Source organism: Pyrus communis, chromosome 6, assembly GCF_041283825.1.
Source record: "Pyrus communis isolate YQ-2024b chromosome 6, ASM4128382v1, whole genome shotgun sequence".
In the NCBI taxonomy this organism is placed as follows: domain Eukaryota; kingdom Viridiplantae; phylum Streptophyta; class Magnoliopsida; order Rosales; family Rosaceae; genus Pyrus; species Pyrus communis.
The window spans coordinates 10,329,629-10,357,022 of NC_142570.1; the positions used below are offsets into that span (position 1 = coordinate 10,329,629).

Here is a 27,394-nt window from a genome sequence, read left to right on the forward strand (position 1 = left end):
TTTATAACTTGTTTTTATGTTTATCTCATGTAACAATTTTTTTTTTTTTCAATCAAGAAAGCTTATGTATGAATAAAAAAAATTCACATGCCACAATTTAAATCACCCATTGTAAGCCTTAAATTACAGTATAGGCAACAATAACAGTGTCGGGGTGGGGCGGATTGAGGAATGATTTGCTTGCTTGTGGATTTATGCTCTACATATTTCGATTTTCTATGACTCATAAATGCTCCCATGCACATCTACGGTTTGCACATGACCTGTATTTATGATGTATTCCATTTTATTGACAATATAATAATAATAGGCCCTGTTTGGCAGATCGGATAAAGGGTCGGATAGGATTAGTTATACGGACTCGGGTGTTTGGCGTTCACTCGTACTAAATAAGCGCCGGATTAATTTAACCGGTCGGATAGGATAATACGGTATACACCCGCTTAATAAAACCAACCAAAACGCCCGGATTATTTAGTCGGGGAAGAAGAATATGGGAGAGAAAGGGAGGGAGTTTGGGGGGTGTGGCGGAGAGAGCTAGGGAACAATTATTTGGGATTCTTCAGCAATCGGGGAAGAAGAAGGGAGAGAGGGAGGGTGTTTGGGGGGGTGCAGAGAGATCTGGGAACAAAAAAATGATTTCACTTTTTTTTTTAAATTTTTTTTTAAGTTTGATTCCTCCTATCTAGTATAATACTAAATACAGTATAAATAATACGGTCACTAGTCCGATACTGCACCAAACACCCGACTAATTTAGTCAGTACTATCCGGTGGCTATTTATCCTATCCGACAGAAATAGTCAGTACAGTCCGAGCTATAATATCAATATAGTAGGGATACGTTTTCAATACACATCCACCTGGATTATGCACACAACCCAAGTGCGCAGGTGTGCAAACACCTCTTCTATAAATATGTAACGAAGACCCAAAAAAGAAAAGATAATGGTTTAGGAAAACCATTTTTTTTAGTTTTATTTTACTTTTGATTAATTAGTAAACACTTGAATACTCGTAATTGGATTCAAACTCCTTGATTTGATTCCAATTACAAATAGGTAAACACGTGATAAGTGTGAGAGATGATTTCACAAATTTAAACAAATCCACACAAACAACCATGAGTAAGAAAGAAGTAAATGAAAGATGGACGAGAAGCTCGCATTTGTATTTCAGGGTGAGCGAGTTTTAAATTTTAAATAATAAAAAGCAAAGCACATATAAATGAATAACTGATATATCAGTCAACCCTCGTGCAAGTATATCTAAGTAGACACACAAGTTGGAACTTCAAAGTGACAATACTTGCAAACCAACATGTAACACAACACAATAAAACGCCCGCCATAGATTGGATGCATAAATATCTTAAAAATCAGCTAGACTTAACGGCCAGATCGTGGATATCCAACTGAGGGTGGAACTCGCTGATCAATGCGAGACATCTGCAAAAACTGAGGCACTGCCATAGGTTGCGGTCCAAACTGGCCATCTCGTTTGTCCATTTCAATCTTATGCTGTGTCTGCAAAATCCCAAGTCAGAAGTCAGCTGACGATGATGATCACCTGATTTTCGTTCTAGTTTCACATTTCGGAATTTTAAAATTGAATTACGAGGAAAAAAAAAAAAAACCATTTGGTTACCTGCATACATGCACAGACCCTGCAGAAAAAAGCAAATGCAAAATTAGTAACTTCCAATCAACGTTGGTTGAGAATGTTCAATGGGAAAAAGAAAGGAACTTACGTGCAGTACACCATGTCAGACAGACAACTCAACAAATGAGATGCCCGTGAGATTTCTTGATTTCCAACAATCATCGCAACTATGGAAAAGATACACGCAATTTGTTTTAGGAAGAGCATGAAACCCTGTTAACAAGGAGAAATGTAATTAACAGCTGAATAGCATATTACTATAAATTAGAAAGCACAATGGAGCTCCGCTACAAAGATTTATAAACCAGAATATTGTGTTGCAGGAGAGATTACAATGATGCAATTATCACACTGCGTTGTCTGTATATTGAATTCATCTTGCAACAGATGGCGGGTTGAGGCCACTGAATTCCCAAAGCACAGGAAAACCTGGAACGTCAAGCATAGGATGAAAATTAGAAACTACGGGAAGAGAAGCTCTGTGCAGCTCCAACTTAAGGTAATAAAATAATGGCAACCGTGTAATTGACCCTAAATAAGATTGTTTGCGTACACAAATGAAAGAAAGAATAAAACACCTAAACAAGTCCATTGCAGTCTGTACACTAAAATTCAATCCCTAAAGCAAATTTGACCTTCAAGGCTTCAATTACTCTTTCCATATAATTGATTGCTTATGGAAAACTCCATGAACTGAAAGCCCTACTTTATTGGGCATAATTGAACTGCACTATAGCCACATTTGAACAAAGTCATGATATTCATGACCAATGAAATTCAGATAACGTATGGATTGGTTTGTTTGTACAGCATTGAACAAATGAACCAGATTCTGATCACGCCATTAGAAGACAGGCACCAAGAGGCGAAAGAACCAAATTTGAGCAACTTGTTATGTTTCTTTTTTGCACTAATTCTTATTATATTCTATGATTCTATGTTTCGGAGGAGCTTAATTAGCCAAACCACATGTGGCAAGAGAATCTATCAGATGATGGAATACCAGTTTGCTTAGGAAAACAACCAAGGTTTTCTAAAAGCCAAATATTAAACACATTGGAAGACTTCAGTCAGTCCAAAGTGAAACGCCCTTGGCAATAAAAAATACAAAAAATATCCGTCAATTTACATTATCGTTGAATAAAATTTGGATTCAGTCTATTTTTAGAGGTCACTTAAGAGTTCATGATGTTATTAAGAGCAAATATAGGTGTGATTTTAAAAACTTTATGTTTTTTTATTTTTTTTTTAAGAGCTTCTACTAGTTAAGAGTCTTCTATAGTATTTCTAAGGGTCAGTAGGGATTCTATTTGAATCTTATAAATAAGAAATCTCATCTAAAAGTTAGAACTTGGACGAATTAAACAAAACAAAAGTGTTGTTCAAGGCTTGGTTTGGTTCTGTTGATATCTCCTTCTGTGCTAACTCTCTTTTCTCTTCCTCATTCTTCTCTCTGCCTATGAATTCCCAAAAGTTAAAGTGAACAAAATAAAGGGTAAAGTGAATAGTACCAGGATTGATTTTTTAGTTAAAAATATTGTTTTTCGTTAAAGTAAACAGTACCGCGGTTTTTCGTTAAAACTCCCTTAAAAAAAAACCTTAACTCTTCTTTTTCTCTATACTTCTTCTGATTAATAATACTTTTTCTGTCTAAAAGCTCACATTAACGATAGGCAAACTCACCTAGTGCTATCCCATACAGCTGAACTTTAAGCATTTTTAGCTGCATGGGATGCAACCAAATTAAATCTAACCATTTTCAGATGCATAAATTTAGCTAATCAATTCGTTGGACGACATCGGGATCGTCACTGTTTTCTATCGGCCGGTCTCCTATCAGGATTTTAGGACTTTCAGAAATACTCAACTCATACATAATTAGCTATCAATCTGTCCTTTCTATACAAAAGGCATGAAGCTAAGATAGCAAGAAAAAACCAAGAATGTGGTAAAATCTACCAGAAAAAAGGACAAATATTATGACACAAAGGATTTAGATGTTAAACCAAGGATTTGAATAAATCATAAAATTACATTCATTTTATATATACCTCAGTTGCCAGGCAGAATTCAGGACATTTACTTTCCCCACACCTTCCGCTACAGGGCATATAACCAGCACAGCATACATATCTACGATAAACAAAAGCGCCATTATCACTGTATTCATATCAAAGGAGGGTCACACAGTTCATATTAGGGTTCAAGCAAAATCAAAAGTATAAACCACCTTGACATGTCATTATAAAGTGCTCGTTTCCGGAGCAAGTATGATGCACATGGCGCACTACATCAAAACAAAGTAAATTAATATCACCACAATGGGAGAAAAAACTCATGCTTAATCGAATGGTCAAAACCATGGGTGATTTAGATTTTGGCCTTTACAACTCATTATTTTTAAATAAAAATCCATCTTTTTTCAAAGATCCAATATAAGCCCAAATTTAAGATCCGCAACCACATTGAAACACTATTGACCTATTAATACAATTTATTTACACTCATGCCACTCATACTTTATAGTTCGTTTCGCAAATTCCTAAATTTATGCCAAATCCAAATTAGTAGAAAAAGTGAAATAAAATGTATAAACTATTTGCGTTAATTGTATCCATGTCGTACCAGAAATTTACGTTTTTTTGGTGATATATTTTGCAATAATTGTATCCATATTTATTGGTAGGTATATTAGTTTGTTCCAATTATTAAAAGAAAAAATACCACACCTATATTTATATTTTTTGAATCAAATTACATTCCTATAACTTGTAGGTAAATTAATTTGTTCCAATTATTAAAAAAATTTCAAAAAAAAAAAAAAATACTACACCTATATTATATATTTTGAATCAAATAACATTCCTCTAACTTGTAGATAAATAATTTTCCATGACGTTTTGTTGATGTATAAACATGAGTGTTACATAATATTGTTAATATTATGCATCAAACTACATTTCTTTTGTTATAGGTAAATTATTTTCCGAGTACTAGTACATATGTTAGGCACGTTTTGTTGGTATATACAATATTTTGTATCATTGTAAAGAAAGATATTACATTATACCCATGGTATAATTGTTGCGGGTAAATTATTGGAAATTAATTTGTAGGTTGGTAATGAACATTTTGCATCATTGGAAATGAACATTTCAAATAGTAGGTGGGTAAATTGATTTTTCTAAATTATATAAAAAATTATACTACACCTAGTTGTATTTAATTTTTGCATCATTGGAAATGAACATTTCAAATAGTAGGTAGGTAAATTAATTTTTTCTAAATTATATAAAAAATTATACTACACCTAGTTGTATTTAATTTGTTCCAATTACTAAAAAAACATTATACTACACCCAACCAAATAACATTTCTCTGACTTGTAGGTAAATTATTTTCCATGTATTGTTAGATATATTAGGCATGTTTTATTATTGTATATACATGGGTGTAACATAATATTTTTAATATTATGCATCAAACTACGTTTCTTCTTAATATAGGTAAATTACTTTCCATGTATGAGTACATATGTTAGGAACATTTTGTTGTTAGTATATGCAATATTTTGCACCATTGTAACAAAGAGATATTATATTACACCTATGGTAGAGGGCAAGGTAGGAGGGAGGGAGGGAGGGAGGGAGCGGGTGGTGAATGGCGAGTGCAAGTGCCAGAATTCAAGTTGGCGGAAGAGGAAGAAACAGTTGGGGGCCGGAGGTTGTGGGTGAGGGGACGGTTAGCGGGTCAGATTTGGAAGTTGACCTTTCTACACCAATTTTGGTAAGGGAGGATATTAGGAAGGACTCATTGGTATCTCTTGGGGAAAGGAATCAGGAGACAACGACAACTTCGGCGCGAGTGACTCTGTTATGTGCAAATTCAATTAGTAATTTTGGTGGGGAGTCGCGTGATGTGGTGATGGGGGAGTGTGAGGTAACTGGTGGGGGGACTTTGAGTGGGGATGGGGCTTTAGGCTTAGGTGGTGGGCCAAGGTTATTATTGGGTAGTTTGTTTCCTATTAGGGATGTGACACCTAATTTGGTTTGTGGGCCCATGTCTCCACTAGGGTCCAATTTTTTTGGCCGAAACCCATTTATCTATGGTGCATCCCACGAACAGCTTTCGAGATCAGGTGAAGAAAGAAAAAGATGTCAAGGAGATGGGAGGAAAAGCTTCCGGTGTACAAATACTAGAAGAAGATTGCGTTTTCCGATCTCCCAAGTTGATGGGGTTGCAATCTCCTTAGAGGACGGGCGATCATCTCATAACCCAAGTTTGCCTGCCAACTTAGAGTTAGGTTGTGACGGGCAGGTAGGGGAGAAAAGAGTACAATCAGAGAATCACCAAGCTAGAGATAGGGTTTTATCTGAGTACAAGAAGTTATGCTTTAGTTCATCGGGGACTAGGCGATCGTCTCGTAACTCAATTTTGCCTGCCAACTTGGAGTCAAGTTGAGACGGGCAGGTAGGGGAGAAAAGAGTACGATCAGAGAAGCACCAAGCTAGAGATGGGGCTTCATTTGGGTATAAGAAGTTACGCTCTAGTCTATTGGTGGGGAGTACCGATGAGCACCTCATCCGTTCACAATGAATGCGTTAAGTTGGAACTACCGAAGACTTGGGGATTCTCGTACAGTTCAAGCTTTGTTGGAAATCATCCAACGTCAACGTCCTCGTTTGGTTTTTTGTGTGAAACCAAGTATAATGTGAAGGTTATGGAGGCAAAAATTAGGATCATGGGTTTTACAAATGGTTTTGTCGTCCCAAGCAATGATAGGTATGGTGGTTTATGTTTGTTATGGGCTGATGATGTGGAGTTGGAGGTTCAGTCGTCATCGCTGAATCATATAGACATGGTGTGCAAGGAGGTCAGGATTGAGCATTGGTGGCGGTTGACTAGGTTCTATGGTCATCCAACGACGGCGAATCGGTATTTATCATGGTCTTTGTTGTCTTCTCTTGGGCAACAAAGGTCTTTACCTTGGCTTTGTCTCAGGAATTTAAATGAAATTCTAAGCGTGCAGAAGCAACTTGGTGGCAATGTGAGAAGGGATAGTCAGATTGATGGGTTTCGAGCTACGATCCAAAACTGTCAGTTGGTTGACATAGGTTATGTTGGATGTGATTTTACATGGACCGATAATAGGGAGGATGAGGTGAGGTGCAGATTGGACCGTGCGTTGGCCATTAATTCATGGTTGGCTTGGTTCCCCTTGTCTAGGGTGTGTCACTTGAACCCAGCCAAGTCTGATCATTTATTGGTGTTGGTGGAGATTCGGAGTTCTTCGGTGGTGCGGGCTAAGAAGGGAAAGAGATTTTGGTTTAAGGAAATGTGGTTACAATCGGAAGGTTGTGAGAATGTCATTCAGAGTGCTTAGGCTTTTCCGAGTGCAAGAATGCCGTTATTCCAAGTTTGTGAGAAGATTCATGACACGCAAGTGGCGTTGTTGGAGTGGCAGCACAATGTGTTTAGTTCGACGAGATTGGAAATTGCAAATGTTCGAGAGAAGTTGGGTGTCTTGCTTGAGCATCCACCATCGATAGAGTTGAAGGTGTGTAAGGGGAAATTAATGGGTACTTTGGATTCACTGTTGAGTAGAGAATAGACATTTTGGTGGCAGCAGTCTTGAACACAATGGTTAAATGAGGGGGATCAGAATACAAAATTATTTCATCAACGTGCTTCGAATCGGGGAAGGAAGAATACCATTAAATGGTTGCGGGATGAGGCTAAGATTTGGCAAAAGTCTGCTGATGGTATCGAGCATGTAGTGGTGGATTATTTTAGGAAGATTTTTCGATCCCAAGGGGTTTTGCTGATGTGGTGGAGGTTGTTCGGTCTTTCTTGACGCCAAGCCGTTTGTTCCAAAAGTTAACAAACCTCAGGATATGACCCAACTAAGGCCAATTAGTTTATGCAATGTAATGTATAAGATTAGGGCTAAAGTGTTAGCTAATCGTCTTAAAGAGATTTCGCTTACTATTATCTCTCCACATCAGAGTGCATTTGTCCCTGGCAGATTGATCTCCGATTATTCGTTAGTGGCTGCGGAGATTGGGCATTTTCTCCATAACAAATGACATGGTCGATAAGGGTATTTGGCTTTGAAATTGGACCTTAGCAAAGCATACGACCGTGTTGAATAGAAATTCCTGGAAGCTATGATGGTTAGGTTAGGGTTTGCTAGGGAATGGATCAAAGTGATTATGGCTTATGTGTTATCGGTCCTATTCTTTCCTAATTAATGGGGAGCCTAAAGGCTATGTTCTACCATCTCGTGGACTCTGCAAGGTGGCCCGATCTCGCCGTATCTTTTCCTACTATGTGTGAAGGGTCTTTTGGCACTTATTGCCTAAAATAAGCAGTGTAGGGCTCTTAGTTGTATTCATATTTATGAAGGTGCTCTGAATATTCATCACTTACTCTTTGTTGATGATAGTTTTCTATTCAAGAAAGCTAGTCTTGATGAGTGTGCGGTTATTCAACACATATTGGAAGTATACTCTAAAGAGTCGGGGTAAGTGGTAAATTTTTCGAATAGTAGTGTTGCTTTCAATGAAAATGTTGGTTCGATAGAGCAGACTTCTGTGGTCGGGTTTCTTGGTGTCTAAATGGTGGAGCAACATGAACGCTACTTAGGGCTTCCTACCTTTGTGGAGAAAAATAAGAAACAAACATTCTCCTACATCAAAGAACGGGTTCTAAATAGGCTATATGGGTGGAAAGGAAAATGCTTAAGTAGTGTGAGGAGTGAACTTCTTATTAAAGTGGCTGCTTAGGCCCTTCCAGCTTATGCTATGAATTTTTTCTTACTTCCTAGGACTTTTTGTGATGATCTTCACAAGTTGATGGCTCGATTCTGGTGGGGGCAGTGATCCGAATACGAGGAAAATACATTGGTGGTCTTGGGAAAAGCTTTGCAAACCGAAAAAGGAGGAGGTATGGGCTTTCAGGACTTATTTGCATTTAACTTAGCGGTTTTGGCTAAGCAAGGGTGGCGTATTTTCCAGCAACTTGATTCTTTGGCGGCATAACTATTCAAGGCTCGTTATTTTCCCATCATATCCTTTTGGGAGGAAACTGTTCCGAAAAGTTGTTCATATTGCTGGTCTAGTATTTTAAAGGAGCGGAAACATTCGTGGCTTCAGATGGGTTGTTGGGAATGGTGCGTCTATTAAGGTATAGAAGGATAGATGGTTACCAAGACCTCATACTTTCAAAGTCCTTTTTATTGCTGCTACTGATCAGGAAGATATACGTGTCCAAGAGCTAATTGATACAGAGTCTTGCTCATGGAAATTGGTTATGTTACATGCTTTGTTTTCGGATGAGGAGGTGGGTTTAATTAATATTATGCTAATCATTTTTTGTTTACCGTCAGATCGGTTAGTTTGGCCCTATAATTATCGGGGTGAGTATACTGTTAATAGTGGCTAGGGAGTTGGTGCAATCTATCTCGGTTGGTGTGTCTACGTAGGAAGGGAGCAATGCTTTTTCACCTCCCTAGAAGTCAATATGGAGGGCTAAGATTCCCCCTAAGGTAAAAAATTTTATGTGGAAAGTTAGTAAGGACATTATTCTAACTAAATTTAATCTTGCAAGGAAGGGGGTGCACCTTGATATAGAGTGTGGGGCGTGTTCAAGGAATCTTGAAATGGATGGGCATGTGCTCTGGGAATGTGTGTTTGCGAAGGCTATGTGGTTGGGGTCTCCGTTACGAGTTAGTATCTTGTCAGAACCGGGAGTGTTGATGCGTGAGTGGCTCCTTTCAGTAGTTGAGAATCAAATAGCTAAGTGTGATCTTGTTTGCATGGTTTTTTGGGGCTTGTGGCAGGTATGTAACTCTTTGGTATGGGATGGGCATCGTGGACAACCTATAGAGGTAGTATAGAAGGTCGTATGTTGGTATCAGGCATTTTTGGTAGCCCATGAAGTGCAGAGTGTGCCAAAGCCGGTTCCTCGACTCAAATGGATGACCCCCTCTGATTGGCGGGGCAAAATCAATGTTGATGGGGCCATACAGCTGGAGCATTTTTCTGGGGGGGTGGGAATTATGTTAAGGGATTGGATGGGGAAGTTTTTAGCAGTGGGAGCATGGAGGAATGAGGGTATTGGGTCTACTCTTCATGTGGGGTTTGAGGTAGTTTTGGAGGGCCTTCGGCTAGCGGGGATGTTGTAGGTTAGACAGGTTATTATGGTGAGTGATTCCACTCTCGTTATTGGTGCTATCAATAACTATTCTCGAGATTTGTCCAAGTTTGGTTTGCTAGCAAAAGATGTCAGCCAAGTGGTGGAGTTGTTTTTCCCGATCCATTTTGTGCACATGCTAAGAACATGTAATGAGGTTGCCCATAGATTAGCTAAGTTTGTCATTTCTATTGGCAATGAATGTGTACGGTTAGAGGACCCACCTGATCTCATTCAGGACCTCCTCAGCTAGGAGTTGATGTAGTGCATTTGATTTCAATAAAATATCGAGTTTTTGTCAAAAAAAAAATTACACTATGGTACAATTGTTGTAGGTAAATGAATGTGTATGTAGATAATGACAGACAGTGTTCTAATATATTAATAAAAAACGGATAAAGTCAAAAGTATTCAAGAGCAGGGGAAAAAAACTGAATCAAATTCTAGTTTTATGACAATTCAAAGCCTTTTTTAAAATTAATATGCAATGAATTTTTAAATAACTCTCTCCCTACAATTAATTGTGTACACTAAATATGTAATAGGGGTATTTTAGGCACGTGAAAATTTTAAAAGGTGTAAAGTAATATTAAATTAATGAATTCGCTTATGTGGATTTAAAAAAAAAAATTAGTTAGTGTTTTTTTTAAGGACTAAAGTCATATTTTCAGTTCAATTTATTAGGGGGTTGCTACTTATACTAGTCTTGTTCATTAGCCTTTATCCCGTGCAAAAGAACTCGAGCCACACTATACGTATAATGATTAACTAGTATTAGAGTATGGAAGCCTCATAATGAGCTAGCAATAATGGTTCAAATTTGTCTTTGGCAAGAATCGGATTTAAGACCTCTCACTTACAAGTAAACAAGAATACCACTAAACCGTAGTATTAAGTGGCTATAGTATGGATAATTTATGATCTGGTTCTGCAATTTTCGGCTTTACTGCCACCACTATACTACACTCTGATGGTTTTGTTCTTAAATTTCTTTCTTTTTTGACAAGTAAACGAAATCTATACGGAAACAAATAAATAAAACTAGTTAGCTAATAGTCTATAAGTATTCCCTGTTAGCACCAAATAAACATTATTCAAAAATTGATACAAGAAAATAATATTCTCACATTACAATGAGAAATCCAGTAAAAAAATAAACAATGCGAAGTAGCAATGAAACAAGCAAAGCTCACCAGAACGCCGCAAAGCAGCAATCTGCAACAACAAACATTTACAGTACCATATCACATACTAAATCGATCGAATTTAGAGAGAGAGAGAGAGAGAGAGAGAGAGAGAGAAATTTACAGGGAGTGTCGGCCTGAATTGTGCCCATGAGGTCGGAGTGCCAGAAATTCCGGTAGTTCTGGCGAGCCTGCAACTTGTCCATGTACTCCTGCGACGGCATGGCTGCTGCTTCTGCTAGTCGTCCGAACACACCTCACTCAGAAAATCGGAGAAGTAGAAGAAGCGAAGAGCCAATGGAAAATTGGAAAAATTGTGAAATTTAGAGTCTTCCGGCAGAGTTTTATAGTTTTATTCCGTTTTAAGAAATCAAATGGACGAGGACAAAAGAAAAGTAATAAGCCAAGTAAGAAGATTACACGAATAATTAAAATATTATTATTTATTAATAAAAAAATAATAATTAAATGGTCAACCGCGTGGAATTTAATGACGTGGAAATTTCCAGTTTTTGAAATTTCGATGAATCCGATGATTTAGTTCCAGGTGGATTGGATTACTTGATTGGTTGATGACATGCTCTCAACGCCTTTTCTTTTTGTCCGGCCTGCTGGAATACGTTGTGTTTTTATGTTTGTTTTGAGTACCTGGCATTCATGTTCTGTTTTTCGTTTATACTCGATATCTTAATCGATTGTATTGTATAATACATGTTAAAATTAAAGAGTAATATGACTTAATCATAACTCGACTCGTTATAACGGGTAATATGACCCAACCCAACAAAAAATTATCAAGTCTACATGAAAGGCCTAAAAGGACTTGGTAACTGGTCGGGTCATATTATCCGTTAATACTAACAGGTCAATTTCGAGTCTGGTCATATTACCCGTTCATTTTAACGGGTGTTACGACATGACACGTTAAGATATTTGATATGACACAAAAACAACACGAATGCTAGGTCTACTTCCATGGTAGTTCAAAAAAATTGAGTGTGATATTAATATATTGATCTCATGAGAAATGCTAAGGAGACTCTCCTGGACTTTCTGCTATCTTATACTTTTAGCACAATGTTTTATAGTGTTGGCACAAAAATTGATGTTAAACTGTAATGTGAAAAAGAGTCTGTGGAGAGTCCCACTTTGAGAGTGTTTTTAGCATTTCTCTTGAACTCATATAGGAATCACACTCTTAAACCTTCTATAATGGTTTAGGTGAGTGTGATACCTATATACAGGAATCAGGCATCCTAAATTTGATTTCTATAATACTACTGCTACATTAGTTGAGTTCAATATATCGGTACTATATTCACGAATTAAAAATATTGAACTCATGAGCTTAATATATTAAACTCATAAGTTCAATAAATTGGTATCACACTCAAATTTTCTGGGGCATTGTAAAAGTGTGATTCGTATATGAGATCAACGTATTAGCATCACACTTTTTCCAACCCACTATGAAAGACCTTATAGAAGGCCGAAAAATTTGAGTGTGGTGTCAATATATTAAACTCATGAGTCTGATATCAATATATTGAACTCACACTAGTGTAGCAATAGTATTGTAAGTATTTAGAGGGCCGAAAAATTTGAGTGTGGCGTCAATATATTAAACTCATGAGTCTAATATCAATATATTGAACTTACACTAGTGTAATAATAGTATTGTAAGTATCAAACTCAGATTGTCTAATTCTTACATGTAAGGGTTGTCGAAGGGACGTGGTAGCAAATCGCTCTCTTGCCTACCTGTGTGTTGATGAACTCAAAAGGATGGGCTTGTACAGGTGCCACGCCCCCCCCTGCAACCCCCCCAAGAAGCCCAAAACCTTCATCACATCAATTTTCTCCATGGGCTTTGTGAATTCTTGCACGCATCCATACTACAACCCACTCAACGAGCCCCATGAAATATGTGTCTTCGGCCTACGTTAATCTGTCGGGTAAGCTTTGGCATAACGAGATGTTGCACTGCTTAGGAAATTTTGCGACGCTGAAAGCTTGTGGGACATCGACTTTGAAACTTGTTATGCAACGACTATCAGCTTGTCGAATTCTGATTTAGAGCGAGTCGCACTTGATCGGTCCTTTTTTTTTTTTTTTTGACAAAGAGGAGGTCAATCATTCTAATACTATTCTCGTCTAAATTCGTTTAACTTCTAAATTCTAATGGAATCCGGTGCACATGAGTTGGTGTGATCGCGTCTTTTATCTCTAAATTTTACTAATGTAGTTTTCTTGAGTAGAATTTTATCTAGCTTAACTACTCACCTCAAAAACCTAGAATAAAGTTTCATGAACTAAATGTTACCACTAGTATAGTGTTAATCACTAAAACATTTTTATGCTTAATCTTTCAAAACTTTGCTAGTGTTTAAGACCTAGAAAGTTACACGCATGTGTATTTGTTTGTCTCTTACCTTTATATAAATATTTTATCTATTAACTTTTATTGTCATTATACTGAGCGTTCTAACAATAATTTCCTAATTAGAAGTGGTGACTTTATGTTGTAACCGCTTCTTGATGACCTTGGATAACTCACACAATCATGAGCATGTTGCATTCTTAAAACAATTCATTGAGGATTGTATTTTGGAATTAATGTACTTCTCAACTGGTCCAATGAATTGTGCGTTAAAGAGACGATACAACGTGGAGAGCATAAATTGGTTATACCCTCCCTAATTTTTTATCCTTAATTCTTTTCATGTGGACCTACCCATTTTTAACCCCACCGTAGTTGGAAACTTTATCCTAACAGTCCACTAAATTCCCTATTCAAACTCCTTCTCATTAATGTAGGTTAGTATAGAATATCACTAGTAATCAAAACTTTAACCTAACAGCCCAACCAAAGTTACTTTGTTATCTTGGTTGCGCCCTTGATTATATGTGGAACAACTCCACGTCCTCACACACCCTGATGTGTGGCAACACTAAGTAAAACATGTAAACAACAAATGTCAGGTGAAGTGGAGCTAGCATGGTCATTGAGACTCTAACATATTCAAGAAAGTTAAGGTTTTACTTTAAATCCAATTGGTAAAAAAAGAGTGGCCAATATTACACGCCCTCAAAAAGTTTATTAATTTTTAGCATGAGATAACACTCCACATCCTCAACAAGTACTAAACAATTTAGCTTTGTCAATCTATCCTAATCAAAGTCTAACAAATAAAGAAGGGTAAAATACACAAAACTACCTCAACTATTGGTCTAACCACAATATCATGCATGATATTTTAAACTTTGCAATGTCATACCTCAACATATGAATTCGTTGCAATGTCTGACCTTTGTTAAATTTTCTGTCAATTTGACTGTTAAATGATGACATGGCAGGAGCGGAGCTCACTCCTTCGCCAACTGGAATACAAAATCAACTCATTATTGATAAATTATTAATTTTTATTTTATAATTAAATTAATTGAAAAAAATAAATTAATTATTAATTGAAAAAAAAATAAATAAATCTGTCTCTCTTCTCCCCAGATTGCCATCTTCTCCCATTTCTAATCGTTTCCTCCTTCACTCCGTCCTCCTCCATCACTCCTTACCCTCACTCCCTCCCCAGATTTCCGGGGTTCTAGGGGTGTTTAATACGGACCAAAAGGGGTTTTCGGAGTGATAAGATCACAAATCTCATGACCCTATTCAACCTGCAAGCAGCAATAGTAATGGCAAACGGAGAAGATGAAGTAGAAGGGAGCAGTGCTCCAATATATTTGTGTGTTTGTATTTCTTTCTGTGAAAACGGTTCTAATTACAATACTAAGAGTTAGTGCACTTATACAAGTTACAACTCATCATGCCAACTGGCCAATTATAACAAACTTCACTAAAACAGGAATAAGCCTAATAATCCCAAGATTAAAACTTTTGATAGTGATTAAGCTAATCACTAATTACAAATCATATCATTACTCCCCCCTTAAGACCATCTTCAATCCATGGCCTAAAACCTAAAAGTTTTAGCTCAAAAAATTTAAGTTTTAATCCAGAAGTAGCTTTTCTACACCAACCCTTCTGGCCTAAATTTTTTAGCCCCTGATTATTAAAGAATAAATTTAGGCTAATTTTTTCTTTTAAGTAATTTTAAATATATATATATACACACACCATCCTAATTTAATTTTATGAACATTTTAACGTAAAAAATATTTAGATTCCAATAAATATTGAAAAATCACTAAATTTGGGTAAATTTTGAGTTAAATAATTTTTTTAATTATTTTAACCGTTGGATTTAAATTTGGGCTATTAGATCTTTTTTTTACCATTAGATTTGATTATATTCGATCTCAGTCGTTGGATTCTATAAATATTTAAATATTTAAAAAATAAAACAATTTGAACGTGGACCGTTGGATCATAAAAACTAGGATAAATTAGAATTAGATGCCTCATTTTAGATTCTAAATTAAACATCTGTTACTTTTCAACTTTTGATTAAAGTGCTTTTACTTTTTGTTTGTACCATACTTGACCAATCCCGAAACTACTAAGCACCGATCAACAGCATACCGTCAAGGACCCACAAGACTTTTCCTCCAACCAGGAGGCCAATCACAACACGACACATGTCGGTATCAGAAGCCAATCACAGCGCGACACGTGTCGATATCAGAGGTTAATCACAACACGACACGTGTCAATGTCAAAACAAAGCTAGAAACTCTCTTCTATAAAAGGGGATCATTCTCCCACAATAATCCCTAATGTCATTTGTACTAAACTATTCATTAGAACTCAATAAAAGAGAGCTTGAACCTATGTATTTGTGTAAACCCTTCACAACTAATGAGAACTCTTCTACTCCGTGGACGTAGCCAATCTAGGTGAACCACGTACATCTTGTGTTATTTGCTTCCCTGTCTCTATTCATTTACATTCTTATCCACACTGATGACCAGAGCAACCTAGCGAAGGTCACAAACTTGACACTTTCTGTTGTACCAAAGTCCTTGCCGATTTTGTGCATCAACACTTTAATTAAACTTTATATTCCAGGTATATTCTTAATTTAAGTATTTTATAAATTCTTTTAAATCCATTTCTATGTAAAAAAATGCACTCAGTAATATTCATTAATTTATTGCTATTTTTATGGAATCTCATATGTCACATCCCGCCCCAGGCCCCATCACATCCCGGGTTCGACTCCACCATAGCACGATATTGTCCACTTTGGGCCCCTACCAGACCCTCACGATTTTTTTTCTGGGAACTCACACGAAAACTTCTCAGTGGGTCACCCATCCTCGGATTGCTTTCGCGCGAACTCACTTAACTTCGGAGTTCCAATGGAACTCGAAACCACTAAGCTCCCAAAAGGCCTCGTGCTAGGTAAAGATGGGAATATACATATAAGGCTTACATGATCCACTCCTCTGGGCGATGTGGGATGTTACAATCCACCCCCTTTAGAGGCTCGACATCCTCGTCGGCACACATTTGGCCAAGGATTGGCTCTAATACCAAATTGTAACATCCCACATCGCCCAAGGGAGTGGATCATGTAAGCCTTATATGTATATTCTCATCTCTACCTAGCACGAGGCATTTTGAGAGCTCATTGGCTTCGGGTTCCATTAGAACTCCAAAGTTAAGCGAGTTCGCGCGAGGGCAATCCCAGGATAGGTGACCCACTGGGAAGTTCTCGTGTGAGTTCCCAGAAACAAAACCGTGATGGTGTGGTAGGGGTCCAAAGCGGACAATATCGTGCTACGGTGGAGTTAAGTTCGGGATGTGACAATTTGATATCAAAGCCAATCCCTGGCCGAATGTGTGCCAACGAGGACATCGGGCCCCTAAGAGGGGTGGATTGTAACATCCCACATCGCCCAGGGGAGTGGATCCTGTAAGCCTTATATGTATATTCCCATCTCTACCTAGCACGAGGCCTTTTGCAAACTTGCTTAACTTCGAAGTTCCGATCCTAAGGGGGTGGATTGTAACATCCCACATCACCCAAGAGAGTGGATCCTGTAAGCCTTATATGTATATTCTCATCTCTACCTAGCACGAGGCTTTTTGGGAACTCACTGGTTTTGGGTTCCATCGGAACTCCGAAGTTAAGCGGGTTCGCAAATACTAATACGTACCCAAATTAAATTTATATAACGTACCAATAACGTACCAAGTGATTGGTACATTATATTTAATATATCTGTTTGGTACGTTATATTTAATAAATGAGCATGTTATATTTCATAATTGTATGTTAATAGGATGTTTATGTGTTTTTAGAATTTAAAACAACAAATTATTTGAATAAGAAAAATTCATTTTGAATGAATTATGATGAGATAAGATAGGATGTTTCTGGTAATTTTAGAATATTTGTGATATTATTTTCTGAACTAGTTGGTTAATTAAATACAATAAAAATCATAATTTTTAATTAAAAATTAGTAGAAGAATGTTTGATCAAAAGTTTAAAAGTTATAGATGTTTGATTAAAAAATTCAAATTTGAGGCATCTATATCAAAATGCCCCTAAAAACTAGCCGTTAGGCTATCTCAGCCATTTGACAGGCGGGGCACATGCCCACGTGGGTGAGGTCCTGTTGGTTTTGGGCCTAGCGCATGCGGAGAGTAGGTTTGGGCATTTGGGCTTCACATCAGTTTCTTCACTCTTACTGGTGGGGCCCACACCATTTTACGGGCTAAATCTTGGCCCATTTTTTACTTTTTTTTAGGTATTAGGTTTGGACCTTAATAAGCCAGTCAATGAGAATCACCCTCATTTTCTTGTTGATGTCAGGTTGGTGAGACAGAGCTTGACTTCACTTGAGCTTTTAAAATGGACACTTGAGTTTTTTGATATGGGAAATACCACTGAGACCTCGCCTTAGCCACAACAGCATTCGATGTAGCCTAGGAAGATGTCAATGAAAGCCATTGTTGCTCGAAGCCCCTCTTATTGTGTTGTACCACAAGCCAAGACTCAAAAGCTGAAAAAATGAAAGAAGTGGCATTGCCTCCCCATAGAGCAACTTTGATATCCTTTTCCCACAAGAACCCCATTTTTATTGTCTGTAATGGTTGATGCATTCCAAAAAGACCTGAGCGTCTGCCATGAAGTGGCAATGTGCAACTCAGAATTTGCATGAGTAGTCAAAAGTGCAAGGCCTTAGGCAGCATGAAATCGAAGAGAGTTCCCTTATTGTTCAGTGCCTCTTGGCATGCATTGTTCCATTCTACTGTAGCAGTGTTGCAAGTTACAGACCACACAAACTTTGCCATTGGATGCTTCTCATACAAAGGTCTCTTAGACATTTCCTCAAACAGGTGTAATGCATAGAAATCTTGCTTCACAAAATTTCCCACAAGATACCAATTAACCCATCCAGTAATTTCAGTCAATAAAACATCATACATCACCAAAATAACACCAACATAATACGCCAAATTCGAGAAGAAAAAGGAAGTGAGTTTTTTCTCTGGGAGAGAGAAGAGAGCCGTTTTCCACCATTCGAGCTCGCTCGCTCGCTCTGGTTCTTGAAAAATCCCATAAAAATAAAATCCCTCCGCAAAACAAGAAAAATAACTCCTAAATGCACCCAAAATTTAAAACTCGAATTTGAATTTCACCCAGTAAATTACTCACAAGCTTTGAAGCTCTAGAAAATGGTAGAAAGTTGCAAACTTTTAAGCTTTGTGGTGTTAGATAATGGCGGATGAAAAAACCCAGGGAGACAAAGAGGGAGCTCGTTGGATATATGGGTTGGTGGAGGTGAATATAAAGAAGCGTGTGGGTGTGCATGAGAATTAGTGGGTTTGCTAAAACCACCCATCTCCAGGTTTGGATGGAATGGGGAGGGAGAGAAAGATTTTTTAATTAATTTTAATTATTAAATAAAAAATTATTAATTTATTAATTAATTTTTTTTTTCAATTATTTATCATCAATGAATTAATTTTTTATTCTGGTTTGGCCGACAAACCAAGTGGGGAAGAAGAGAAATTTTTTATTGTGATCAGAACACGAATAGTACATTACGTGCTTTTATATAAATGATAGAAAATTTTATTTTTTAAGTTATTAATTTTTAACACATATATCACAATATTTATATGGTGACATATGATGTACCACTCTGTGTTTCCATCACACTGAAAAATCACCCTGGAAAGTCAGAGGTGTGGTGATAATTAACAAAAAGAAACTTTTATGGTGAACCCTTTTAATTATGACAAAAAACGGGGGCAAATGTGCAAAATCTAGCCCTATTTATAGCATAGCAGAGAAGTGGACTGGTCTCTTCCTGTGATGTTTGAAAAACAACTTTGAGAGAGAGAGGGAGAGAGAGACAGGTGAGAGAGACGGGAACTGGCTTTTGTTTGTCTCCTTGCTCAGTAACTCCCAAAGGCTTTTAATAAAACAACCCAAATTTGTCACTACACCTTGGCCGTTTCACAACCAAATTACACAAGAAGCAAAGCAAAACACAACCGCTTCTGCTTCTGCTTCTTCCAACTTCCCCTAACTTTCCTGTTAAGTTTTCAACTTTTCAATTTTCTTTTGGGGTCTCCAAACAATGTCCTCCTCCGATCTCTATGTCGTCGACGACTCCTTCTACCGCCACTCCACCACCCCAGAAATGGTGGACTTGCCATTCTTCTCCGAGCCATTCTCTCCCTTCTCGGACATTGACCTCCTCCAACTCCAAGCAATCTCCGACCAGCAAACCCAGCAAAACCCAGCTGACCAAAACTCCCCATCTCTCCTTTCTTCTTCTCCCCCAAGTTACCAGCTCGAAACCTTAAGCCTTTACCAGCAAACCCAATTACCCCAAATCGATCAAAACTCTCCAAATTTGCCAATCGGGTTGCCGAATTTCTCCCCTTTTGATGCTCTGGAGGTCAAAACTGAACCCCATCAAGCTTTTGGGCCTCATACCTATGGCGGTGCAGAGAATGTGTTAAAGTTTATGCAGAGGAGCTACAGCAGCAACTGCTTTGACGGAAGTAGTAACAAGCCTGATTTTTGCTTCAAGCCAAGCTTTGATTCTCTCATGGAGTCACCAAGTTTTCAGAACCAAGCTTTTAGCTTGAGCTCTCCGGAAAGCAGCTTTTTGGCTGGTCAAATGAGAAGGGTTTCCAGCACTGGTGATTTGCAAGTCAGATGACTCTCTAAATTTTTAATTGATTTGCTCTGTTTTTATTTTAATTTAATCCATGTTTAACCATAATCAAAACCCCTGTCTTATTTTTCTTTTTTTCGGATTTTTTTGTTAGAATTTTAGAACAAATCGTACTCCCAGAGAGAGCTCAGTGACGGCGGAAGTAGCTGCAAACTTCAAAATGGGGAGGTACAGTGCAGAAGAGAGGAAAGAGAGAATCTCAAAGTACAGAGCCAAAAGGTCACAGAGAAACTTCAACAAAACAATTAAGGTAATCAAACATAATGTTTATTACATAATTCAACTAATTTGTAGGTGTTAAATTAGATTATTAGTGTGTTTAAATCTTAATGTGGTTGTTTGTTACTCTGTACGCGAAAAGTATGCATGTCGAAAAACACTTGCGGACAACCGGCCCCGCATACGTGGCAGATTTGCACGCAACGACGAGACTGAAGAGATTCTCAAAGCTGCATGTTCATTTAATAGAGAAGAAGATGAAGATGAGCTCTGGGTAAAATATATTTTCTTTTCACATTTCTGTGTTTGTTAAATTTACTATGTTAACTAGTACCTAAAAGTTTGACCGGTTAAAACTTTTTTTTCTTTTAGCCATTAGAGGTTAGACAACGGTGGTACTGTATATGTTGTCAGACTGAGAACCTAGACTTATTTGGTTCAAATTCATAGGATTGAACAAATTTGTCTGACAACACCAGTCTAGCAAGACAATTTTACCTTCTGTATACTTGTTAACCGATATCATTACAACGGGTTTAAAAGTGTGACTGTATAAATTATTAAGGTGATTAATCATAAACTTACATGGTAACATAATATTGATTAATTACCTTAAAATATAGTTTGTGAGACTGAATCTGGACGCATTTGGTTATGTTACTCTTGCATGAATGTGTGATTTATATATGTTCATTGTTCACGATGGTGTGACAAATATAGTTTGATAAGAAAATATTACTTTGTGTATAGAACTCCGTTACTGTGATAACGTAAGAGTTAATGAGATTAACTTGGTGCAGGTTGAAGGGTTTAATGTAGAAGAGGAAGAGATGAATGCAACAGTAAGAGGAGGAGGAGGAGGAGGAGGACAGTTTATGAACAATTTTGGAGCTACCCAGATTCAGTACTATGGATTTTGAGTTCTGATAAGTCAAGCAAACAACAAAAGGCTTTTTAGGAGGAGATTTTCTAGAATATTTAGGTTTGGACCACAACATGACTAAAAAGCCTTTTCGTATAAAGAAAACGAAGAATCAAAGAGTTTCTTTTGCTTTTCTTTTTAATTTAATGAAATAAAACACCTTTGTTGCAGTTGGGTAGTTGTAGTGGTTGAAGTCAGTTGCTCATAGTGTTCATATTTTCGAATTATTTCTAACTCCTTTGTATATATGTGGTAATGAATAATATAATCTAATGTTTCTGTCAATGTCAATGTCATGGTTGTTTCCACTTCACATGCGTGCATGTTTTTTTTTATGGGTGGTGTTATCTACATACTCATTTTTACCTTTTACTGACTTTTTGCTCATTTATGTCTATTAATTCTTTTCAATTTATTTGATCCGACGGTCGAAAATTAAGAAGGATGTGTAAGAGGTATAAAAAAATGTGTTTACCAACACCCTTTACTTATAATCCTCACAATCAACAAATTGTGCATCTTTGCTCACTATCTTTAAGCGATGATGGTCACTATAGTGTTGGTTATCATTGGGGCAGTATGATTGAATTTTTCTACTATATTTTGAATTTAAACTCTTTCAATGATAATTAATATGGTTACGATGTTTTCAAAAGAAATATCAAATGCATATCTTCATTCAACATAATGCAGTCGCGAAAGAGTATTAAAATCAATACGCTATATAATTGAACGTGGTTGTCACTTTCTAAATAGCAAATGACATGTTTAATTACAATGTTGGTGGACACATTTTATGAATATTGTAAGCCAAATGACCAAAAGTTCCTAGTGAGAGATCTTAGGGTCTTAGGTTTGATTCTCGTCAAAGGCGAATTTGAACCACATTATTGCTAGCCCATTGTGAGGCTAAGCACATTCCCTTTCCCCTTAGCATAGATAATATTGTTTGTTTAAAAAAGAAAGTTCCTAGTGATCATGGCCAATGATTTCACTATATATTCATATATGTTGCATGGCATAGATGCCGCACCCCCCCCCCCCCCCCCTCTCCTTCTATCTTTTTCTCTCTTTCTACCTTTTTCTTTATCCTCACAAAGAAATTTGTTTAAAACCGTCATATTCCTTTTTTTTTTCTTTTTTAAGAAAATGTAGTATATTGATTAATGATAGAAATATGCACAATCAACAAGTATAGGGTGCATACAGTGGGATTCGATAAAACCTTACAGGGAATTTCAACCCGATTGAAAGGAAAAAGAATGTCCCGCACCAAACAAATTAGGAATTACTATCCTCAAAGAGAAGATCCATAATTACATCAGGAGGTTCTTCAAACCAAAAAATAGGATTATCACAACTTAGACTCTTTGTGCTAATCTGTGCGCCATTTTATTTGTCTCCCTACAACTAAAACCAACTTTCCATTGGGGCAATGCCTGAATCATCGAGCGAGTATCATTTAGAATATTTCCAAATGGCGAGTGATCTTATTGATGATCATGTTGAAGAGCTACCATCACAAGTAACGCATTCCCTTCAAAAACAAAGGCTAGTAGTTGCTTCTCCTTGACCAACCAAGCAGCATCCCTAGCTGCCATAGTCTCAGCCAACAGAGGGGAAGGAATAACATCATACCTCCTTGCCAAGGCCACCACAAAATCACCCCTATTGTTCCGAATCACCACCCCAACGCCACCAATACTTCTATTTTCATCCCAAGCCACATCAAAATTACACTTGTACCATCCTTCTCTTGGCTTCGTTCATTTTTGAGAAACTTTACAGTTGCATTTTTCATTTTTTCTATGCCAGTGTTGGAATTCTTTCATCCAACTAATTGCCTGACAAATTAGTTTCGTCGGTTTGAGTGTCTTTCCTTGCCACAAAAATGAATTCCTTTCTTTCCACATACTCCAAAGAAGAATAAGGAATAACAAGATACCATTGCTTTCCACTTGCTTATCCAACAAATTGTCCTTACTTTTGACCCAAAAATAAAAGACAAATTGGTCTTACTTTAGAAGGAGTTGTCGTAAGTCATTGGTAGCCACAAAAGCAAAATTTTGTGATCTTCGCTGAAGTAAGTCATTGCACACACCAAGATACCATTGAATAGCACTGATCTTTCAACCCTGCGAATACTCTTATGATTCTTTATAAAAATAATAAAAAATTATTCACTTTATTTTTAAACATTAGAAAAAAGAGTCACCAATATGAATGGCCAACCGATCCACCCACAACGGTGGCTGTTATGGTCAGTTTGACCACAAACAATCTAGCTAATCACCCACGGTTAGCCAATCTTTTACACTCGTCCAGCTTTACAAAGGATGAAAGACTGATGGATATGATGAAATATTTCACTTCAGCTATATTTTTGAGAAAATAAGAGTTTAAATATTCTAATTCTACTTCAACTAATACCGAAGTTTTTTATGATAAAACTTCACACCTGACGGATTGTGCAAGTGGTAATTACCAAATTGGGGACTATTGATGTTGTTGGACGTAGATCTTTAGCCCGTCTCTCTGATAATTCTACAACATTAAGCAACTGTTCCCTTTGAATTAAAATTGTATATATTAAACTTAGCTTGCTTCACTAAAAGATAGTGGACTTCTCATTCATGTACTTTAGATATGCCTTAAGCAGCTGTTAAGAACTAAGCTTTCATTAAAGTGACTTTTTAGTAATGACATTCTGTAAACCCTATTTGACTATGAATTTGGCTGCACGTTTGCAAGCAATAGGTTTCTTTGTTCGAACTTAGGCAATAATTCAATTCACAACTTGACACTTGATCCACGAAGGAATAAGAAATATACCTTTATATAAATCTATGATGTTCTTAACCCTACCAGTACCCAGTGCTTATTTACACTCAATTTTCTGTGCCGGTAGGGCAATCGATTAAGTTGATATAAAATTGCAGCATTAGTAGCCACCTCAGATGGTCAATATAGCACATAAAGTTGAACTGAGTTAATGGTAAAATGGGATTCTTCTAATAATTAATTTACCTCTTAGTACCTAGTCGAATCTTGTTTGACAACTTATATACGGCTTAAATATTAAATTCTATATAATAATGTGCTTAATTATGATCAAATTGAAACTTTTTCAGAACTTTTTTTCGTTCTCTCCAATTTAAACCTTGAACAGAATGAGAAATGTCAAGGAGACTCTTTTAAAGTGAGATTCTTTATGAATTATCTGACACTTTACAGTTTCATTAATTTATGTGCCGATAGTATAAAACACATTGTGCAAAAAATGATGAAGTGGCAAAGAGTCTCACTCTTGAGAGGGTCTAATATTTCTTAAACTGTATCCGAGGAGGAAAAATTCGAACTCAAGATCTCGAGCGCAAGAAAAATGCTTTTAACTAATTGACCTAAACAAGCCTTTTGCAATGATTATATTTATTAATTAATTCCTGTTGCAGTCCTATTAGATTAGGAATGTGATTGTGTAAATCCTAGTATATCTAGGGATATCTCTTATATTCCTATTAGGAGTAAATTACCTATTAAGAGTTGTAATCCTAAAGTGAAAGGTTTTTACCTATCCTACTATTATAAATAAAGGCACAATGGGGTGGAATAACACACACCTCAATTACACATCTTTTTTTCTGGCCTCCATAATTGTTCAGTAAATTATGCCTACAACACGTTATCAGCACGCTCTTGACGTTGCACTAAAGAGAGTTTGATTTTCAATTAGGAGAGCATTACGTTTTAATCATTCTTTTTATGATTAATTTATTGTTTTGAATTGATCTACATGCTATTGATTCAATTTGATTTTTCTGTGTTGAACGTGATACAACGCATTGAAAATGCAATTCCGGCTTTATGCGAAGGATCTTCTACAAATTCAAAGGCTTTTATTGTTTTCTGCCAATCAGGTACACTTAAAATAAAGTAAGATATTTGAAACGACCTTGAAGCATGAAAACAATCCCCATAATGCATGAACCCCTCTATATTTATATTTTCTTTCCGATATATAAATTGTATATGTTTCATATATTTTGTCTATATATATATATATATATATATATATATATATATATTTGTTTCATGCAATACGCAATTATGCTATGTGGAATTTGTGAGTCAAAGAATCAGAATAAAATATATGCATGATTATTTTATTATTTCTAGGGGTTCTGAAAACCCTAAATAATAGAAATCGAAGAAAGAAAGAAAAAAAAAATAGAGACAAAGGGCTTTAAAACCCTAAGCCATGCGTTGACCCACGACCAGAAGCTGACGAGCCATGCGAGCCGAGCCACCAAAGGAGCCGAACTGCTTCTACACCCAAAACCCAGTTTGTTTTTGGGCTTTGCTCGTTCTCAGCCCACACTTGGCTTGCCTTTTTTTTATCTCTGCAGCCTGCAGCTGCATCCCTAACTCGAACCAATAGTCGATCCTCCATGCAGCAGTCGTTGGTGGACTTTTGCTCCCTGGCTTGTATTGCGGCAGCAAGCCTGTTGCTTGTGCATTTTTTTTTTCTTTCTCGCGGCCCATGATATCACAGCAAGCATGCAGCTTGCTTTGCAAGTCATTGGGATGCCCAATGCAGCCAACCCAAGCCCAAATTTGGGCCTAATTTATTTGTGTGGCCTGCAGCCAACATTAAATAATAAATGGGTCTAGACAAATTTTATTTTGCTTCTACGATCGATCCCGAATGATCCCAATCTATTGAATTAATTAAAAGTGACTTGCAATCCATTAATCTGATAATGAATCCAAAATTATTGACCTGAAGATCACTTTTGGACATTAACGATTCAATATTTAATTTCTTCTCTTTGAATCGTTGACTTACTTTCGTAGTCCCGAAGCACTCAAACTTAAGTCCCTGAAGCAACTCAAATCCACTACACTTAGTTGTATATTGCATTCTGTGTTCTTACAGGAACCTCTCTTTTATGAACTAAATGTTCATAAACTAAATTGAACCTGTAGTTTCAAATTTAGTGCCTTTGAAACCCGAAGTTTTCATAAAACAATACACCCATGAAAACCCGACGTTTTGTCATGAAAACCATGTCTTAGAACTCGAATGTTCTAACTTTGATGCTTATGGATGATTCATTCCCATAGCACCAATCATAATTTTGTTCCCTCCATTCAGTGGATTGTCGTACTGTAACAAGTTCAATTTTCCTGATTTGGATGTTTCTAATAGAAACCACTTCGTATGGGGTATAAGACGTGAATCTCCACTTGACTATCAAGAAGCTGAGAAACCATTGAAGCTAACAATGGCATGGAATAGCTGAATAAGCCTCTGCCATGATCTTCATTCAAAGACTTATGCCCAAAGCATTACCAACGGAAGTACCTCATGAACGATGATTTCATGGCTCTTTGGCTCGCTCGTACGGACTGTCTAATCATGAAAGACATTGCCTGAAGCACACCATGATTACGTCTATGAATGAGTACAATTCTGAAGTTTATGAAGTTTATAAATCAGATCGAATTTTGTCTGGAGAATATTTTTCTCGTCCTTCCATGTTTCTAACTCGTCCTTCAAGCAGTAGTGTAGAAAGCAGAAGTTTACCAAATTCTTGGATCTGATAACTACCATAAACATAGGGTAGAATCAGGGCATGCCAAGGTGTGGCATTATGCCTGAAGTGTGATCCTTGGTACCTAAGACCTAAAACTTCAAGAATAAGGGATAATATTCCCAAACCTCAACCCTGTAGAATCTACTTCCGCCTTGATGGAATAGATCATTGGTTATGCACATGTTCGTGCCCCTACCAATGTTGTTGAGGAGTACCATTCTGGTAGTCAATATGTGAGACTAATTTTGCTTCACCAAACATCGTTGAAAAAGCAGAATTTTGACATGGATGGCCTTATTGGCCAAATCCCCTTAGTAAACCATTTACTTTGTGAACATTTTTCCATGTTCTTGGATTTAAGTTTGGTGTGTGTTTTACTTATGGATAATCTTATTGATATTGTCCTCCAATATGAATTAATTGAATCATGTTTCTTAATACATGTGACCAAT

The 27,394-nt window shown here is 36.9% G+C and overlaps 2 protein-coding genes across 2 annotated transcripts; one reads left to right on the forward strand and one right to left on the reverse strand.

Annotated features, from left to right (window-relative positions):
- Positions 1-1,243: 1,243 nt before the first annotated feature.
- On the reverse strand, positions 1,244-3,942 carry LOC137710068 (uncharacterized). Its single transcript, XM_068449023.2, has 6 exons — positions 3,893-3,942; positions 3,714-3,795; positions 1,996-2,091; positions 1,751-1,875; positions 1,648-1,666; positions 1,244-1,526 (listed from the first exon to the last, which is right to left on the reverse strand). The coding sequence occupies exons 1-6, from the start codon at positions 3,898-3,900 to the stop codon at positions 1,389-1,391; spliced, it is 468 nt and encodes a 155-aa protein (XP_068305124.2). The 5' UTR covers positions 3,901-3,942; the 3' UTR covers positions 1,244-1,388.
- A 15,396-nt stretch (positions 3,943-19,338) lies between these two features.
- LOC137710067 (CCT motif family protein) lies at positions 19,339-21,630 on the forward strand. The gene is made up of 4 exons (XM_068449022.2): positions 19,339-20,180; positions 20,299-20,454; positions 20,566-20,697; positions 21,224-21,630. The coding sequence occupies exons 1-4, from the start codon at positions 19,599-19,601 to the stop codon at positions 21,341-21,343; spliced, it is 990 nt and encodes a 329-aa protein (XP_068305123.2). The 5' UTR covers positions 19,339-19,598; the 3' UTR covers positions 21,344-21,630.
- The last annotated feature ends 5,764 nt before the right edge of the window (positions 21,631-27,394 follow it).

Bases quoted from the DNA above. Each gene is read 5' to 3' on its own strand.
- LOC137710068 (XM_068449023.2), bottom strand. The intron at 2,092-3,713 runs GTATATATAAAA...TTGACGTTCCAG, and splicing joins AATTCTGCCTGGCAACTGAG to GTTTTCCTGTGCTTTGGGAA. The intron at 1,876-1,995 runs GTAATCTCTCCT...CCTTGTTAACAG, and splicing joins AGTGTGATAATTGCATCATT to GGTTTCATGCTCTTCCTAAA.
- LOC137710067 (XM_068449022.2), top strand. From the start codon at position 19,599: ATGTCCTCCTCCGATCTCTATGTCGTCGACGACTCCTTCTACCGCCAC. The intron at 20,181-20,298 runs GTCAGATGACTC...TTTTTTTGTTAG, and splicing joins CCAGCACTGGTGATTTGCAA to AATTTTAGAACAAATCGTAC. The intron at 20,455-20,565 runs GTAATCAAACAT...GTACGCGAAAAG, and splicing joins ACTTCAACAAAACAATTAAG to TATGCATGTCGAAAAACACT.